The sequence below is a fragment of the Chelonia mydas genome, chromosome 6, assembly GCF_015237465.2.
Source record: "Chelonia mydas isolate rCheMyd1 chromosome 6, rCheMyd1.pri.v2, whole genome shotgun sequence".
Taxonomy (NCBI): domain Eukaryota; kingdom Metazoa; phylum Chordata; order Testudines; family Cheloniidae; genus Chelonia; species Chelonia mydas.
In genome coordinates, this window is record NC_051246.2 from 2,642,066 (window position 1) to 2,661,002 (window position 18,937).

Genomic DNA, 18,937 nt, shown 5'->3' on the forward strand with positions numbered 1-18,937 from the left:
CCGGCTCTGGGAGGGGAGTGCGGTGTAGTGGTTAGAGCAGGGAAGGCTGGGAGCCAGGACTCCTGGGTTCTGTCCCCGGCTCTGGGAGGGGAGTGGGGTGTAGTGGTTAGAGCAGGGGAGGCTGGGAGCCAGGATTCCTGGGTTCTATCCCTGGCTCCAGGAGGGAAGTGGGGTCTAGTGGGCTAGAGCCGTGGAGCTGGTGGGGTGAGGATGCCGTAATCCGCTCTGTTGGCAACATTAGCGAGTAGGCAGCGTTCCCCGTTGCCGTGGAGGGTGTTAGTTTAGTAGAGGCCGCGCCGTAGAGAAGCAGCGGAGAGGTGCCGAGATGGGGAATGGGACCGGGGGCCTTTCCCCACTACGGAGCCCCGGCTCTAGTCTGTGGGGTGGGTGGGGACTAAACAGGAAGTGAGTGGAGAGGAGTTTAGCACAACCCCACCACTACAGAGAGAAGAAATCCGAGGGTGTCTGAGTTCCACTGGGAGATTCAATACACCTCTGGGAGGGGAGCCGGGAGTCTAATGGTTAGAGCCGGGGTAGGGGCAGGACTCCTGGGTTCTCTTCCAGCTCTGGGAGGGGAGTGGGGGTCAAGTGGGTTAGAGCTGGGGGGGCTGGGAGCCAGGACACCTGGGTTCTGTCCCCAGCTCTGGGAGGGAAGTGGGGTCTAGTGGTTAGAGCACCAGGAAGGGGGGTTCAGGACTCCTGGGTTCTTTGCCCAGTCCTCCCTCTTTGCTGTCATTATGTAACCGTGAGGTGCATGCCACTCTGTGCCTCGGTTTCCCCATTTTTAGATCGGGGATCCGTAATGCTTCCGGGGGCGGGGCTTCTCCAGTTTAACCCATAAACATCTATGCAGCCCTTGGGGAAAATCTGTTAGTGAAGTCTGGGTGCGGTTGGGGAGTTATTCCCCCCACACACACTTCCTTGTGCGTGGGCAGAGGGGGATTGGGGAGTCATTGTGGGGGTGGGTCCGTATGTGTCATCCCAGCTTGGGGTGGGGGACAGCCGAGCGTGGTGGGGGCTGCTGCGGGTACCTGGGAGCGATCAGGCCCTGCTCTCAGCCGTGGTCCTGTGTTCCTCACCCTTGTAATAAAGACTTATTGGCATAACAGCCGCTGTGTTCTTCTGTCAGACTCTTGGCAGGTTCTCACCCTGCCCCGCTCTATCCCACTAGACCTCACTCGCCTTCCAGCGCTGGGGATAGAACCCAGGAGTCCTGGCTCCCAGCCCCCCTGCTCTATCCCACTAGACCCCACCCCCTTCCCAGAGCTGGGGATAGAACCCAGGAGTCCTGGCTCCCAGCTACCCTGCTCTATCCCACTAGACCCCACCCCCCTCCCAGAGCTGGGGATGGAACCCAGGAGTCCTGGCTCCCAGCCCCCCTGCTCTATCCCACTCGACCCCACTCCCCTCCCAGCCCTGGGGATAGAACCCAGGAGTCCTGGCTCCCAGCCCCCCCTCTAACCTACTAGACCTCACTCGCCTTCCAGCGCTGGGGATAGAACCCAGGAGTCCTGGCTCCCAGCCCCCCTGCTCTATCCCACTCGACCCCACTCCTCTCCCATCCCTGGGGATAGAACCCAGGAGTCCTGGCTCCCAGCCCCCCCTCTAACCTACTAGACCTCACTCGCCTTCCAGCGCTGGGGATAGAACCCAGGAGTCCTGGCTCCCAGCCCCCCTGCTCTATCCCACTAGACCCCACCCCCTTCCCAGAGCTGGGGATAGAACCCAGGAGTCCTGGCTCCCAGCTCCCCTGCTCTATCCCACTAGACCCCACCCCCCTCCCAGAGCTGGGGATGGAACCCAGGAGTCCTGGCTCCCAGCCCCCCTGCTCTATCCCACTCGACCCCACTCCCCTCCCAGCCCTGGGGATGGAACCCAGGAGTCCTGGCTCCCAGCCCCCCTGCTCTAACCCACTAGACCCCACTCCCCTCCCAGCGCTGGGGAGTGAACCAGAGTCCCTGTCCTCTCTCCTCTAACTACTGGGCCATTCTTTACTGAGTTCCACCCTGTATCATTTCCTCCTCTTCTTTCCAAAGTCAGCCTCCAGTTTTTACCACTCCCTGGCCTCAACTGAATCGTCAGTCGCTCGTCAGACCTGTCCTAGTTTGTTACGGGCCGGGGGGTATTTATTAGCCCTCTGAAACCCGCCTTGGGCACCGAGTTTTCTGGCATGCAGGTTCCTTGCTTGGCTTGCGAGGGAATCTCTGTATTTATCTCCTTCCGCCCGGCCAAGCGCTGGGCTCGCCCCTGGAGGGTAGGCGGAGCGGAGAAAACACCGAGGCCGGCGGCTCCGACGGCTAAGGCGGCCTAGTTGCCCGTGACTGGCTCCCCCGAGAGGCACACCCGGAGCCCGACAAAAGCAGCGAGACCTCCAGAACGGTACCGATTCCCAGGGCAGAAGCCACCGCCGTGGATATCTAGTCTGCCCCAGGCCAGAGACCTGCCTCACAATAACTCTTAGAGCAGATCTCGTCAAAAAACCCCATCCTCGCTTGATTTAAAAATGGTCCACTATAAAAACTCTCCTCGTTAAGAACTTACACCTTCTTTCCCGGCTGACGTTGTCTAACTTCAGCTTCCAGCCCTTGGATCGCGTTGGACCTTTTCTCTGCTAGAGAAGCCCCTTATTCAGTATTTGTTCCCGGGGGGGGCGGGGGGGTATTTTTAGACTGGGATCAAGTCACCCTTGGACCTTCTCTTTGTTCAGCGAAATCAACTGACCCCGCGGAGGCGATCCTTGTACAGCAGGTCTTCGAAGCCTTTAATCGTGCCCGGTGCTTTTCTCTAACCCCTCCCCAAATTAGCCGCATCCATAAGCTCTCTGCTCCTCCTTCAGATTCCCCTCTTTAGCCAGCCCGGGCTCGCATTAGCCCCTTTGGCCGTGAGTCACACATGTTGAGCTGCTTTGCCAGGATGACCCCCAAATCTCTCACCTTCTCACTGGCCCCTTTTGCCCCGGGGTCTCCAGTTCTGGGGTTCTCTAACTTCACTGCACTGCGACCCCCGTCTGACAACAAAAATTACTCCACGACCCTAGGAAGGGGGCCTGTCACCTGAGCCCCGCCGCCCAGGGCTGAAGCCTTCGGGCTTCGCTTTCAGCCCTGGGCAGTGGGACGCGGTCTAAGCCAGCCCTGGGCCCCCCAATAAAAAGGGGTCCCAACCCACTTTGGGGTCCCGAGCCGCCGTTGGAGAACCGCTGCTCTCGGGTATGCGGCTTCTTCCTGCGGCGTGAGCCGGTGAGAAACGGCTGGAGAGCCAGAGCCGATTGATTAGCTTCCCGACCCCGCGAGACCGAGCCCCTGCTAAACCTGCCCACCGGGGCAGAGCGCGGCTGTCTGAATTTCAGTTGAGGACCATTCGCTCTGGTCCAGGCTTGGCGGGAGTCGATTTTTTTATCCCTAATGGATTTCACTGGACCCGCGCAAGCCGACAAATCCACCGCTCGTCAAAAATTACAGCAAGGCGCCGTCAGACAAAGGTGCGGGTTGCTTGAAGGCTATTTATTGTGTCTATTTTGACCATTTGTGTTCTTAACAGTTATGAAGCTTGAATCGCGACCTCTCCTGTCATGCCATCATTTGAGTCGGCCGACCCCCGTAACTGCCCGCCATTGTGCCAGTTTACATCGACACACAGGGAACAAAACCCTTAAAATCCAGCGTGTCGCTCCACGGTGAAGCCTTAAGAAGCCAACCAGAGCAGAAATAAAATGCTAAAAAAACATCAAGATGGCTCTTCGCTGTCCAATGGCCACGAGACACGTTGAAGTCCGTCGAACCGAACCGACCGGGCCACGGAGTTTCAGTCCACCGCGGAGAGGAAAAGCTATTCCTCGCCCGGCCCCTACATCCGAAATGCAGCCGGACACAGCGGAGTGGCAACTGAAGGAAGCGTGGACGGGCGTCGTGATCGCCCCCCGGCAAGATCCAAATAGCCCACCGATTATTTCAGAGCCGTGAGCAACGTCTTGCCGGCTGGTTTGGCAACTTCCGACTGCTTAAGGCTGGGCGTATTGGAAAGGCAGGAAATCAGCTCATACCCCCAACCCATGCAGAGAGTGGAGCTGGTGTGATAGCCCCGATTACAAGTAAACGGGTGTGAATCCAGAGTGAGTCCATTAACTACTGTGCAGTTTCCCAGGGGGTAGCTCAAGATTTACAGCAGGGGAACTGAGATGATCTGGCCATGACCCCATTGCAGCCCAGGGGCACCGTTCCCTCTAATTTTTGACAGGCCCTGTGTGCAAATGGTGCTTCTGTGAGCAGTTTTGTGCGTGCGGTGTTTCGCCGTGTGCACGGGGTTTAGGATCTGTTAGAGGAAACAGTGCCCAGGAGTGACTCCCGATTCACCCCGGGGCTGGGGGCTGAGATGAGACTCTAGCTCCCACGGAAAGACCCAGCCCTATAACTCCCCTCAGCATTCTCCAGCCATGAGATCTTTGGAAACCCCTATGGGGCGACAGAAAGGGGGCAGAAAACCCCAGATAACCCAGTCTGATTCCCAAACCCCCTCCCCCCCCTCTAACCACTAGACCCCACTCCCCTCTGAGCTGGGGAGAGAACCCAGGAGTCCGGGCTCCCTGGCATTGCTGCCTTGCAGGCACTAAATACTATTAATTTCAGTCTCTGTTGAAGGAGAAATCCCCGCTCTCCTCCCAGAGCTGGAGATGGAACCCAGGAGTTCTGGCTCTCAGCCCCCACCCCAGCAGGGTGGGCTGAGTGTCCACCAAGGGAATGGGTGGCTGAACATGGGCACAGGGCATTGTGGGAATTGTAGTCCTGACCGCAGAAAGGAGAACAATTAGGATGTTGCCTCATCCCCAGGCCCACCTATGGAACCGCCAGGGATGGGCTGGAGCGAGCCCCCCCCCCCCCATCTAAAGCCCTGCCCCAGCCTAAAAGGAGGAGCCACTCGACCCAGGCACCAAGAGTTGGGGGGGTATTCCCAGGCCCACGTGAGAGACCAGACCCGCCATACGCCTCTGGGGTGACACGTTAATCCTGGAACCTAATAATGGCACCATAAACGCTGGGGTTTTCAATCATATTTCACTTCCAGATAGCCGGGACAGGACTGTGACAGATAGGGCGGGACTGGGAGTCAGGACTCCTGGGTTCTATTCCTAACTCTGGGAGGGGAGGGGAGTCTAGTGATTAGAGCAAACAGTGGCCACTAGAACTTAATTAGGGTTCTATCAGCCCCCCCCCCTGCAACCCACTCGACCCACTCCCCTCCCAGGGCTGGGGCTAGACCCCAGGAGTCCTGGCTCCCAGCTGTCCCTCCCCTGTCCTAACCTAACGTCCGATGGGAACGGTGCTCGCAGACAGGGGGTAGCTGTGTCGTTTCTCATTCCCGTCCCCCATGAGGCAACATCCCTGCTCGTGTCCCGCACTGGGCTCCTGATCCAAAGGCTGGGCAAGCCGGCCCCCCAGCTGGGCGAGTCTGTCAACCAGACTCCCCTGACCCCCAACTCCAGAGCGTGCGGATCCCCCCGGCTCGAGACCCAGAGAGGGGGAGAGCTGGGGTGGGTGGGTGAATGAGGAGCCCCCTGAGATGGGCATTAAGTGGCAGGCTGGGTGAGGGGGACGGGGAAGGGGGTAACTCAAACGGGACATGGACGGGGGGGTGGGGGGAAGAGGGATGATGACCCAGACCCCCACTGCCTAACATGGGCTACGTCATCCAGCGAGGGGAAGCTTCAGATACCACCTAATGGGCTGTGGAGTGTGACACCTGAACGAGAGAGAGAGAGAGGTGTATGGGGATAGATAGATGGATGAGAGTGGTGTATGGGGATAGATAGATAGATAGATAGATGGATGAGAGTGGTGTATGGGGATAGATAGATAGATAGATGGATGAGAGTGGTGTATGGGGATAGATAGATAGATCGATCTATCCATCCCCATACACCCTCATATCGATCGATTGATCTGAGCGTGTACAGGGATGGATGGATGGATAGATACAAGGGGGTATGGGGATGGATGGATGTATCTATCGATCGATTGATCTGAGGGTGTACAGGGATGGATGGATAGATACGAGGGTGTATGGGGATGGATGGATGGATGTATCTATCGATCGATTGATCTGAGGGTGTACGGGGATGGATAGATGGATGGCTGGATGGATAGGAGGGTGTACGGGGATGGATGGATATATCGATGGATAGATACGAGGGTGTATGGGGATGGACAGATAGATACAAGAGCGTATGGGGATGGACGGATGTATCGATTGATCAATCGATCTCAGGGTGTATGGGGATGGATGGATAGATACGAGGGTGTATGGGGATGGATGGATGTATCAATCAATCTGAGGGTGTATGGGCATAGATTGATATGAGGGTGTATGGGGATGGATAGATAGAGAGGGGGGGTGTTTGGGGAGAGATAGAGAGATAAGAAGGGTGTCTGGGGATAGAGAGAGATAGATGGGTGGGTGGGGGGGTGGGGATAGATTACATGGGAGGGGTGTACAGGGATGGACAGACAGACAGCCCATTAATCTCAGTGTAATTTACCCTTAGGCCCAGAACCTCAGAGCTATGCAGGCACCGAAATCCCATGGATGTCACTCACCCCAGGGGAGTTAGGTGCCTACACAACGCCGGGGCGCGACCCCAGAGGACAGGTTCCCAACGTGCCAATGGGAGTTGGGCACTCCAGGGCCCACGTGAGACCGGGCCAGTTCGAGGGCGTGGCCTGCTAGGCCAGGGGTGGGAAACCTTTTTTCTATCAGGGGCCACTGAGTCACAGAAAAAAAATCAGGCCCCACACAGCCCCGCGCGGGGAGCGGCACAGGGGCTCGGGGCTTTCCCGAGGGTTGCCAACTTTCTAATGGTACAACACTGAACATCCTTGCCCCGCCCCTCCTCAGAGGCCCCGCCCCTTCCCTGAGGCCCCGCCCCCCACTCACTCCAGCCCCCCCCTCACTGTCCTCCACCCTCACTCACTTCCACTGGGGTGGGACGGGGGTTGGGATCTGGGAGGGGGTGAGGGCTCCAGCTGGGGGTGAGGGCTCTGGGAGAGAGTTAAGGTGCGGAAGGGGGTTCCGACCCTGGGCCGGGTAGGAATTTGGGGTGCAGGCTCGAGCCGGGCAGCACTTACCTCAAGTGGCTCCCGGACGACGGCGCAGCAGGGCTAAGGCAGGCTCCTTGCCTGCCCTGGCTCCGCACTGCTCCCAGAAGCGGCCGCTATGTCCAGCCCCTCGGCGGAGGCGCCACCCCACTGCTCCCATTGGCCCCGGTTCCTGGCCAATGGGAGCTGCGGAACCGGCACTGGAGGCGGGGGCAACATGCGGAGCTTCCCCGATCGCCCCTGCGCCTAGGGCCCACAGGGACACGCCGGCCATTTCCGGATGCTGCACAGAGCCAGCTAGACTTCTGACGGGCTGGCAACCCTCGCTTCCCCCCGCAGCGGGGTGAGCCGGCGCTTGTGGCTACAGCCCCACGGAGGAGCGGGGGGCGACGAGGCTCGGGGCTTCCGGCCCACGGAGTGGAGACTTGCCGCGGGCCGGATTAAATTAAGCAGAGGGCCGGATCAGGCCTTCGGGCTATAGTTTCCCCACCCCTGTCCTAAGCCCTACAGTAACACAAACACTAAGAATACTGATTTTGAAACTGAGGCTTCTAAATCCCCTAGGCCAGTCTGCCACTGTAGCCTGGGCACCTCAGCATTTGGGGCAGTTTGCTGGGCGAGGGGAGGGGGGGGATTCCACTAGGGTGGCGCCTGGCTGCGGGGAGCCCAAGTCTGGACTGACTGCATCCCTTGGTGCATCTCAGGGACTGTCGCCCACGTCCCGCAGGGGCAATCCGAGCACGTATCACCATTTTACATTAGTATTCTGTTCCAGTCACGCCGGGCGCGGCCCAGGCCCCGGCCGAGCGCCGGGCCCCCCGAGTGCCGGGTGCGGCCCAGGCCCCGGCCGAGCGCCGGGCCCCCCGAGCGCCGGGCGCGGCCCAGGCCCCGGCCAAGCGCCGGGCCCCCCGAGCGCCGGGCGCGGCCCAGGCCCTGGCCGAGCGCCGGGCCCCCCGAGCGCCGGGCGCGGCCCAGGCCCCGGCCAAGCGCCGGGCCCCCCTCGTGCCGGGCGCGGCCCAGGCCCCGGCCAACAGTGCTCCACAGTGAGAGACCGGCCATGCCCTGCAGAGCCCACACACTAAACAGACCAGACAAAGAGCGGGAGGGAACCAGAGGCACTGACGGGAGAAGCTACATGCCCAAGGTCACCCAGCAGGACAGTGGCAGAGCCAGGGACAGACCCCAGGAGTCCTGGCTCCCAGATCGCCCCTATCCTTGCGCTAACCCACTAGACCCCAGTCCCTTCCCAGAGCCAGGGATAGACCCCAGGAGTGCGGGCTCCCAGCCCCCTTGCGCTAACCCACCAGACCCCACTCTCCTCCCAGAGCCAGGGACGGAGCCCACGGTCTGTATTTTTACGCCAGGCTCCTCATTAACCGATGGAGCCGCATGCCAGGGGCGCTGGTGGATTCTCTGGCGTGTGGAGGCCTTCAGTGCCAACCCGGCGTCTCGCTCTAGCTCGACCACCCGCTACGGGCTGGCAGCGGGAACCGCTGGGCGAGGGTCTCTGCTCTGCAAGTCAGATCGCGACGGTCCCTTCTGGCCGTGTAATCTCTGAACCCGCCATCGGTGCCCGGAGGGTCTCTGTGGCTCATACTCAGCTGCGGGAAGGTTCGACTCCATCTATGAACCCCCCGAACCCCCACCCACAGCTACGACCCACCCCCACTCATCGCCCCTTCGGAGCCTCAAGATCCATGAAACCGCCACCCCCCTGGCTCTGAAGACCCAGGACCCCCCCCCCCCGTCCAATACTTCCCCACTGCCCCACAGAGCCATGCTTCCTAAGCTACAACTCCCCCGCCTCCTGCCGTCCCCCTCTACCGCCGGGGCCGCCCGCTCAGGCGTGGAGCTTCTGGTGGGCCCGGAGGTGAGTCCGAGCCCGGAAGCTCTTCCCGCACTGGGCGCAGGGGTAGGGGCGCTCCCCGGTGTGGATCCGCAGGTGCTGCCGGAGGTTGGAGCTGACGGTGAAGCCTTTGCCGCAGTGCGGGCAGGGGAAGGGCCGCTCCCCGGTGTGGGAGCGCTGGTGGATGAGGAGGTGGGTGCTGACGGCGAAGGCCTTGCCGCACTGGCCGCACCGGTAGGGCTTCTCGCCGCGGTGGGTCCGCTGGTGCTGGGCCAGGTTGGAGGCGCGGCCGAAGGCCCGGCCGCACTGGCCGCAGCGGTGGGGCTTCTCGCCGGCGTGGGCCCGCTGGTGCCGCATCAGGTTGGAGCGCAGGCCGAAGCGGCGCCCGCACTCCCCGCACTGGTGGGGCCGCTCCCCGGTGTGGCTGCGGCGGTGCTGGGCCAGCTTGGCGGCCTCGGCGAAGCCGGCCCCGCACTCGCCGCAGCGGTACGGCCGCTCCTCCGTGTGCCCACGCAGGTGCACCAGCAGGTGGGAGCTGACGCCGTAGGCCTTGCCGCAGACGCCGCAGCGGTAGGGGCGCTCGTCCGCGTGCCGGCGGCGGTGCCGGGCCAGCTGGGAGCGGGCGGCGAAGGCCTGGCCGCAGTCGGCGCAGGCGTGGGGCTCGCCGGGTGCGTGGCAGGCCCGGCGGTGCTGAGCCAGCCGGCGGGCGTGGCGAAAGGCCCGCCCGCAGTCGGCGCACCGGTGCGACTCCGCACCGCCGTGGGTCTCCTGGTGACGTCGGAGGTTGGCCTTCTGGCTGAAGCCGCGGCCGCACTGGGCGCACCGGTGGGGCCGCTCGCCCGTGTGGGTCAGCAGGTGCTTCGCCAGGTTCGACCGCTCGCAGAACCCTTTGCCGCACTGCGGGCACCGGTGGGGCTTCTCGGCCAGGTGACTCTTGCCGTGCTGGGCCAGGGCCGAGGCGGTCCCGTAGGCCTTGCCGCAGTCAGCGCAGCGGTGCGGCCTGTCTGCCAGGTGGGCCTGGCGGTGCCGGTTGAGGGTGGAGCTCTGGCCGAAGGACTTGCCACAATCCGGGCACCCATAGGGGCGCTCGCCCGTGTGGGTGCGTTGGTGCTTGACGCAGGACGAGCTGCGGGAGAAGGCTTTGCCGCATTCCCCGCAGCGGTACGGGCGCTCCCGGCAAGCAGGAGCGGAGGGAGTTACCGGCCTGGTGGCTTCATCCTCCTCGGCCTTGGAGATAGGGAAAGGCCTCAGGGTCAAGGGTTCCCCTTGGGCTTTCACGTCAATGTCCCCATTGAGAGGCTCCATCTTGGCCATGGTCATCCATGCTGAATGTCCCTCTTGGGTCGTCACGTCAATGTCCCCATTGGGTGGCACCATCCTGGTGTCTTCGGCCTCCTCCTCAGTCCTAGGGACAGGCAATGAATCGGAGGCCACACGGCCCAGCTGGCCCAAACGAGGAACATCCATGTTTGGCGGCATCGTCTTGGCCGTAGTCATCCACGGTGAATGTCCCCCTTCTGCCTTCACGGCAACATCCCTGTTGAGAGGCTCCAACTTGGCAGCCTCTTCCTCCTCCTCAACCTTAGGGACAGTCAGTGAGACGGAGGCTGGACATGCCCATTGGCCCTTCCCAGGAATGTCCATCCTGGGAGTCAACATGTTGGCCACGGTCTTCCATATTGCATGCCCCTTGGTGGTCTCCACAACATCCCCACTGAGACACGCCATCTTGGCGACTTCCTCCTCCTCCGCCTTGGGGCCGGCCAATGACACGGAGGTCAGGCCCCCCTCTTGGGCCTTTCCAGGAACGTCCCCAATTGGTGGCGCCATCTTGGCAGCTCTGTTGTCCTCCTCCGGCTGACGTCTGGGCCCAGGACCTGAGGAACAAGCAAGGTGGTGCTGAGTACAAGGGCCGCCAGAGAACGCCGGCCACGCACCGACACCGTCATGGGAGCTTCCTGCCCCTCAGCCCGTTCACCAGAGTGTGGTGACAGAAGGAGAGACACATTGCACTGGGGATGGTTCCACTCACGCCCCCTGGCGACCCAAGACACACGCGGGGCTCTGTCTGGAGAGAGGTGGTACAAACCGGGGACCGCGTGCCTTAGAGAGGAGACGGAAAAGAAGGCATGATACTCCTTTGTCCATCCATCTTCCTACCCATCCGTCCATCCAGGTACCTGCCCATCTCACCTATCCCCATACACACCTCTCTATCCCCATCCATCCCCCCCATCTATCCATCCATCCCCACACCTCTCTATCTGCACATCCATCCATCCATCCACGTACGTGCCCATCTCACCTAGCCCCATACACACCTCTCTATCCCCATCCATCCCCCCATCTATCCATCCATCCCCACACCTCTCTATCTGCACATACATCCATCCACGTATGTGCCCATCTCACCTAGCCCCATACACACCTCTCTATCCCCATCCATCCCCCCATCTATCCATCCATCCACGTACATGCCCATCTCACCTAGCCCCATACACACTTCTCTATCCCCATCCATCTATCCATCCATCCCCACATGCTCGCTCGCTCTCCCCACATATACTCCTCTCTCTATCCCCACAAACCTTTTCATCTATCTGTCCACAGACAGGCACCCCTCGCTCTATCCATCCCCCCCACCCACGACCCTATGTAGCTATCCCATCCATCCCCACACCCCTCTCTCTCTCTATCCCCGCCCCACACACACCTATCTATGCCCATACACCGATCGATCCATCCATCCATCATCCCAATACACCCCCCTTTCTCTTTGTCTATCCATCCATCCCCACCCCTCTCAATATACACACACCCATACACCATTTATCTGTCTGTACTAATTCCTCTACCTACCAACCCCGCTGGGTTCTTCTTCTCAGCCCCCCAACCTTGGCACCTCCCCACTGGAGTGCCTAGGCTCACAGGCCCCTTCCCTGCCATCCTTCCCCCCGCACAGGGGGCTCCATACTCCAACACCCCCACACCCTGCCGGGACTCAGGGTTGCAGGATGGGTAGAGGGCGTCCACTGGGACGGACAGCGCGAGGCGGGTGTACGGGCACTCAGCGAAGCATGAACGGGACGGATGGAGAGATAGATCCAGGACCGGGTTTGGGGATGGACGAGGTGTATGGGCATGGGGGGGTGCAGGGATGGGGACAGGGGGTGCGGAGAGGGAGGGACAGGGACGGTGGGGTGCAGCAAGGGAGGGATGGGGAGAGAGGGCTGCGGGGACACAGTGATGGGGATGGGGGGTGCAGGGATGGGGATGGGGGGTGCGGCGAGGGAGGGACAGGGATGGGGGGGTGCGGGGACACAGTGATGGGGACGGGGGGTGCTGGGATGGGGACAGGGGGTGCGGGGAGGGAGGGACAGGGACGGGGGGGTGCGGCAAGGGAGGGATGGGGAGAGAGGGCTGCGGGGACTCAGTGATGGGGACTGGGGGTGCAGGGATGGGGATGGGGGGTGCGGCGAGGGAGGGACAGGGACGGGGGGTGCGGAGACACAGTGATGGGGACAGGGGTGCAGGGATGGGGGAATGGGGACAGGGGGGTGCGGGGACGGGGGAATGGGGGTGCGGGGAGGAAGGGATTGGGACAGGGCGTGTGGAGAGGGAGGGAACAAAGGAGTGCAGGGACGCAGTGATGGGGGAGGAAGGGGGGAACAGAGGGGGCGTGGGGAGGGAGAGATGGGGACGGGGGGTGCAGGCAGGGAGGGAGGTGAATGGGGACCAGGTGTGCTGAGGGGGTGGAGGGGGGAGATGGGGGGTGCAAGGAGGGAGGGAGTGATGGGGACAGGGGGTGCAGGGAGGGAGGGATGCAGATGGGGGTGAGGGTTGCGGACGGGGGGGTGTGGGGATGGGGAAATGGGGACAGGGGGGAGGGAGGAATGCAGACGGGGGTGCGGGGATGGGGATGCGGACAGGGGTTGCGGGGGTCGGGGGATGAGGTTCGGGGGGGTGCGGGGAGGGAGGGACGTGGATGGGGGGTTGGGGAAATGGAGACAGGGGGTGCAGGGATGGGGTTCAGGGAGGGAGGGATGCAGATGTGCGGGTGTGGAGGTGAGGTGCAGGAGGACGGGGGTGAGGGATGCAGATGGGGGTGAGGTGTGGGGGGACAGAGGGAGGGAGGGTTGAGGTGCAGGGGGATGTGGACTCGGGGTGCAGGGGAGGAATGGGAACGGGGGTCCAGGGATGGGGTGCAGGGAGACAGCAGGGATGGGAGGATGTGGACGGGGGGGTGCAGGGGAGGGATGGGGACGGGGGTCCAGGGGTGGGGTGAAGGGGGACAGAGGGGATGCAGATAGGGGTCCGGGGATAGGGTGCAGGGGGACAGCAGGGATGGGGGGATGCGGACCCGGGGTGCAGGAGAGGGATGGGAACAGGGGTCCAGCGATGGGGTGCAGGGGGATGGGGGGTTGCGGACCCAGGGTGCAGGGGCAGGGAGGGAACGGGGGTCCGGGGATGGGGTGCAGGGGGACAGCGGAGATGGGGGGTTGCGGACCCAGGGTGCAGGGGTGGGGAGGGAATGGGGGTCCAGGGATGGGGTGCAGGGGACGGCAGGGATGGGGGGATGCGGATGGGGGTCCGGGGATGGGGTGCAGGGGGACGGCGAGGATGGGGGGATGCAGACAGGGGTCCAGGGATGGGGTGCAGGGGGACGGCGAAGATGGGGGGATGCGGACGGGGGTCCAGGGATGGGGTGCAGGGGGACGGCGAGGATGGGGGGATATGGACGGGGGTGCAGGGGAGAGATGGGAACAGGGGTCTGGGGATGGGGTGCAGGGAGACAGCAGGGATGGGGGGATGCGGATGGGGGGTGCAGGGGAGGGATGGAAACAGGGGTCCAGGGATGGGGTGCAAGGGGATGGGGGGTTGCAGACCCAGGGTGCAGGGGCGGGGAGGGAACGGGGGTCTAGGGATGGGGTGCAGGGGGACGGCGAGGATGGGGGGATGCGGACTGGGGTCCGGGGATGAGGTGCAGGGGGACGGTGGGGATGGGGGGATACGGACGGGTGGTGCAGGGGAGGGATGGGAACAGGGGTCCAGGGCTGGGGTGCAGGGGGACGGCAGGGATGGGGGGACGCGGGGATGGGTGCAGGGGGACGGCGGGGATGGGGGGATGCGGACGGGGTTGCGGGGATGGGTGCAGAGGGACGGCGGGGATGGGGGGATGCGGACGGGGGTCCGGGGATGGGTGCAGGGGGACGGCAGGGATGGGGGGATGCGGGGATGGGTGCAGAGGGACGGCGGGGATGGGGGGATGCGGACGGGGGTCCGGGGATGGGGTGCAGGGGGACGGCGGGGATGGGGGGATGCGGACCCGGGGTGCAGGGGAGGGGTGGGAACGGGGGTCCGGGCTGGGGTGCAGGGGGACGGCGGGGGCTCACCCCGGCACCCACCGGCCCTGGGTGCCCCGTCTCCGGCCGGGCGGGTGGCAGCCGACTCCGTGCGCGGGGGTCCCGGCTCCATGCAGCGACCCCCCTCCTCCGCTGTGGTGGGGGGGGGGGGCAGGAAGCAGCAGATAAAGACCGGCCCTGTCCCCCCCCCCCGCCGCGCAAAGCACCATGGGGAGTGTAGTTTCCCAGGCACGCGAAGTGTTTGTGGGCGGGGCTGTCCCAGTGCTTGCGTCAATGAGACCCAGGAGTCCTGGCTCCCAGCCCCGCCCCCCCGTTCTAACCCACTAGACCCCACGCCCCTCCCAGGGTCGGAGACAGAACCCAGGAGTCCTGGCTCCCCTGTGTTGTCAGCCTTTCCCAGCACAGCCGCGCCGGGCACCCCATTGCTGCGAGCTTCCCTGCAGCAGTGCCCCAGGCCCAGCTCGGGCTTCCCTCCCCAGGGTCTATGTAGCCCGGTATCCCGCCGCCCCCTGCTGCCAGAATCAGCCCCACCGCCCTCGCTCCCAGCTGTCAGTACAAGATGCTGCCGAGAAAACTGCAAAGTGCCCCCTAGTGATCAGTCCGGGAAGAACCTCCCCGCCGGGGAGAATTTATTCCCAACCCCCATATTCCAAGCTTGGTTTAGGCCCAGAATTTCCCTGGGTGAAGCCTTGGCTGGTTTTCTAATCCTGACCATTACAAATGTGGCTGTTCTGGCTGCCTATATGAAATCCCCAGCCCTTCTGGGACTCTTGCTACGCCCATCATGGGGAGGTGAGTTCCGCAGGTTAACCACCTGCTCAGCTTCCCCTGGAATCTTCTGCTCAGGTAACACACACAGTCCTGCTTCCGTCTAGCAGAGGGCAGCCCTGCTCACGCACTCTCTTTTTCACACGCACACGCTCTGCAGGATATATACACATTGTGTCCTCTCTGAAAATCACTCCCCCCCCCAACTTTGTATCCATTTAAATTTTTACAGTTGGGGGAAATTATGGAAGAGATTGGGGCCGGAGGGTCAGAGAATAACGATTCACTGACAGGAGCGGGTGAGATTCAAAAAGTTAAAGCTTTATGACCATGACTCTGCAAACTGTCACCGTCGCGTGTCAAAATCTCCTGAAATCAAACGCTCATTAGTTCGCTGGCCGCGTTTTCCTTACGTTGCCTCCCTGCTAATTTTGATTCTCGCTGGAAGTGGTTTGGGGCGCTGGGTGGAGACGGTGAAATCGACAGGTAGCGATAAAAACCAAATCCTTGCAAAGTTTAGCCCGACGCCCTCCACGTTCTCATCACACACAGATACACCAGCTGGCAGGTTTCAGAGGAGCAGCCGTGTTAGTCTGTATCTGTAAAAAGAACGGGAGGACTCGTGGCACCTTAGAGACTAACCAATTTATTTGAGCATAAGCTTTCATGAAATCTCCCACTGTATTTTCCACTGCATGCATCCGATGAAGTGGGCTGTAGATCCCGAAAGCTTCTGCTCTAATAAATCTGTTAGGCTCTAAGGTGCCACAAGTCCTCCTTTTCGTTGGAGTCTGTTTTTGAAGTTTTTGTGTTGAAGAATTGCCACTTTTAGGTCTGTAATCGAGTGTCCAGAGAGATTGAAGTGTTCTCCAACTGGTTTATGAATGTTATAATTCTTGATGTCTGATTTGTGTCCATTTATTCTTTTACGTAGAGACTGTCCAGTTTGACCAATGTACATGGCAGAGGGGCATTGCTGGCACATGATGGCATATATCACATTGGTGGATGTGCAGGTGAACGAGCCTCTGAGAGTGTGGCTGATGTTGTTAGGCCCTGTGATGGTGTCCCCTGAATAGATATGTGGACACAGTTGGCAACGGGCTTTGTTGCAAGGATAGGTTTCTGGGCTAGTGGTTCTGTTGTGTGGTGTGTGGTTGCTGGTGAGTATTTGCTTCAGGTTGGGGGGCTGTCTGTAGGCAAGGACTGGTCTGTCTCCCAAGATCTGTGAGAGTGATGGGTCGTCCTTCAGGATAGGTTGTAGATCCCTGATGATGAGCTGGAGAGATTTTAGTTGGGGGCTGAAGGTGACGGCTAGTGGCGTTCTGTTATTTTCTTTGTTGGGCCTGTCCTGTAGTAGGTGACTTCTGGGTACTCTTCTGGCTCTGTCAATCTGTTTCTTCAGGGGACACCATCACAGGGCCTAATCCCATCAGCCACACTGTCAGAGACTCGTTCACCTGCATATCTACCAATGGGATCTATGCCATCATGTGCCAGCAATGCCCCTCTGCCATGTACATTCGTCAAACTGGACAGTCTCTACGTAAAAGAATAAATGGACACGAATCAGACGTCAAGAATTAGAACATTCGAAAACCAGTCGGAGAACACTTCAATCTCTCTGGTCACTCGATTACAGACCTAAAAGTGGCAATTCTTCAATAAAAAAAACTTCAAAAACAGACTCCAAGGAGAGACTGCTGAGTTGGAATTAATTTGCAAACTGGATACAATTAACTTAGGCTTGAATAGAGACTGGGAGTGGATGGGTCATTACACAAAGTAAAACTATTTCCCCATGTTTATTTCCCCTCCTGCTGTTCTTGTCAAGTGCTGGAAATGGCCCACCTTGATTATCACTACAAAAGGTGTCGTCCCCCCACCCCCTTACGCTCTCCTGCTGGTAATAGCTCACCTTTCCTGATCACTCTGGTTACAGTGTGTACGGTAACACCCATTCTTTCATATTCTCTGTGTATATAAATCTCCCCACTCTATTTTCCACTGAATGCATCCAATGAAGTGAGCTGTAGCTCACGAAAGCTTATGCTCTAATAAATTTGTTAGTCTCTATGGTGCCACAAGTCCCCCTGTTCTTTTTATAGACATACCATTGATATTTTTAAGCACACACGCCTTTTATAATCCTAATCTCTCCCCCCACACACACACACAAATAACTCACCTTTCGCACACAGACACAGTGTATTTTTAATCACACATCTGCACACTTCATAGGGCGATTCTCACGCAGGCCTGGGTGAGTCTAGCTATTGCGGGGGGGGTTGCCTGTCCATTTATCATGGCCCACTGCCTCTGGGTGCCTTCCGGGTAAAACCAGTTGCACTAGGAAAGCACCTGGCCGATTTCACACTGTCTCTGGCACATCCAAGTTTTGGGGGTGAAAGCTCTGCTCGCAGCACGCTTTGTGCGGGGTTTGGGGGTTGCTTGATTTACTTGCTTAGCGAGACAAGGTGGGTGAAGGAATCTCTTTTATTGGACCAGCTTCCACTGGTGAGAGAGAGACCAGCTTTCGAGCCGCCGCCGAGCTCGAGGGTAATTTGCTTGGGGTTAGTTTCAGGGAGCTTTTGAATATATGGGCCATCACGGTTGATGTCATATTCCTGTGTGGGAGAGAGAGCCAGAGAGACCACCACACTGCCCCCTACTGGTGGAGAATCCCAGCCGTGTCTGTGTGCACCTTACAGGTGAATCCTGCCCCCTTGCCCTCAATGGGAGCTTTGCCCTAGATCTCTGGGCACAGATACACACTAACACACTCCAACGTTCTTGACGTTTCTCTTAGAAAACTTTTACCAAACATCTCCCCTCTACCAACAAACAAACCGGAGTCCTCCGTCGTCACCCACAGGCTGGTTACATTCCTAGAACCCAGGGCAAAGTCATTTACAAGACACTGCTCATTCACAGAGCTAAAAGGGAGACAGTTACTAGGCGACAAATGCTACCATGACATGAAACACACACATAAATAAACCAGTCATTTCCAGCAGCTTAACCACACTTCTTCACGTGCTACGCGTGGAGGGTTATAGGCTTTACTGGGGAGAGGAGTGAGTGTTTAGCCCTGAGTCTATAGCGAATAAGTGCAAAAGACACTAGACTGTAAGGAGACAGACAAGTAGGCAGGTAGAAGGGTTTGTGTGGGGCTGGATAGGTAGAAACACCACAATCTAATGAGATAGATAATGAGAAAGTCAGACAGAGTGTACAGACAGACAAAGAGACCAGAATCTCATGAGACAGACAGACACAGAGTGTATTACTGATAGAGGGAGAGCATTCATGTAGCAATTGTAACCCATGGCTCACTGTCAGAGCAGCTGTAAAATGTCCAGATCAGGCGGGCGGCGTTGAAAGCCCAACGCAGAATCTCATTGCCCCAGAGCAACGTTGGCAAACGAGTCGTCACTGAGCACCCACCTCCTCCAGGCGGGACAGCGTGCCCTGGGCAGCAGTCTTGGCCCCAGGGAATGGAGAATCTCCTCGCCGGTCGCACACTTCCAAGCTACATAGAAAAGAAAACCCAGATCAAAAACCCAGCTTTGTTTTTGTTGACGCCCTTGCCATAACGGGCAAAAACCCCGTCAGCGTTGCTGCAAATCCGCCGTGTTCTCCTTTGAGGTTTTACAACGCTGGCCTCCGGCGGGCAACTTGCATTAGAGGGGCTCTGGCCCTTCAAGGCGCAGTACCCCTCCTGGCCACCAGTAGTGCTAGAACGGCCCCGCCCCTGGGAGCTGCAATACACGTGGGAGAAGGAGATCTGTCTCTGCAGAGCAGGGCTGTGGGTAGCGGAGAGAAAGCCTAGAGCAGGAAATATAGGGCTCAATTGGGGGTCATTCCATTGAGCC

At 60.0% G+C, this 18,937-nt stretch overlaps 1 protein-coding gene across 1 annotated transcript; it reads right to left on the reverse strand.

Moving 5' to 3' along the window:
• Window positions 1-8,451: 8,451 nt before the first annotated feature.
• Window positions 8,452-14,475, reverse strand: LOC114018206 (zinc finger protein 497). Its single transcript, XM_037898690.2, has 2 exons — window positions 14,337-14,475; window positions 8,452-10,808 (listed from the first exon to the last, which is right to left on the reverse strand). The coding sequence occupies exons 1-2, from the start codon at window positions 14,404-14,406 to the stop codon at window positions 8,926-8,928; spliced, it is 1,953 nt and encodes a 650-aa protein (XP_037754618.1). The 5' UTR covers window positions 14,407-14,475; the 3' UTR covers window positions 8,452-8,925.
• Window positions 14,476-18,937: the final 4,462 nt, after the last annotated feature.

Bases quoted from the DNA above. Each gene is read 5' to 3' on its own strand.
- LOC114018206 (XM_037898690.2), bottom strand. From the start codon at position 14,406: ATGGAGCCGGGACCCCCGCGCACGGAGTCGGCTGCCACCCGCCCGGCC. The intron at 10,809-14,336 runs GTGGGTGCCGGG...CTTGTTCCTCAG, and splicing joins AGACGGGGCACCCAGGGCCG to GTCCTGGGCCCAGACGTCAG.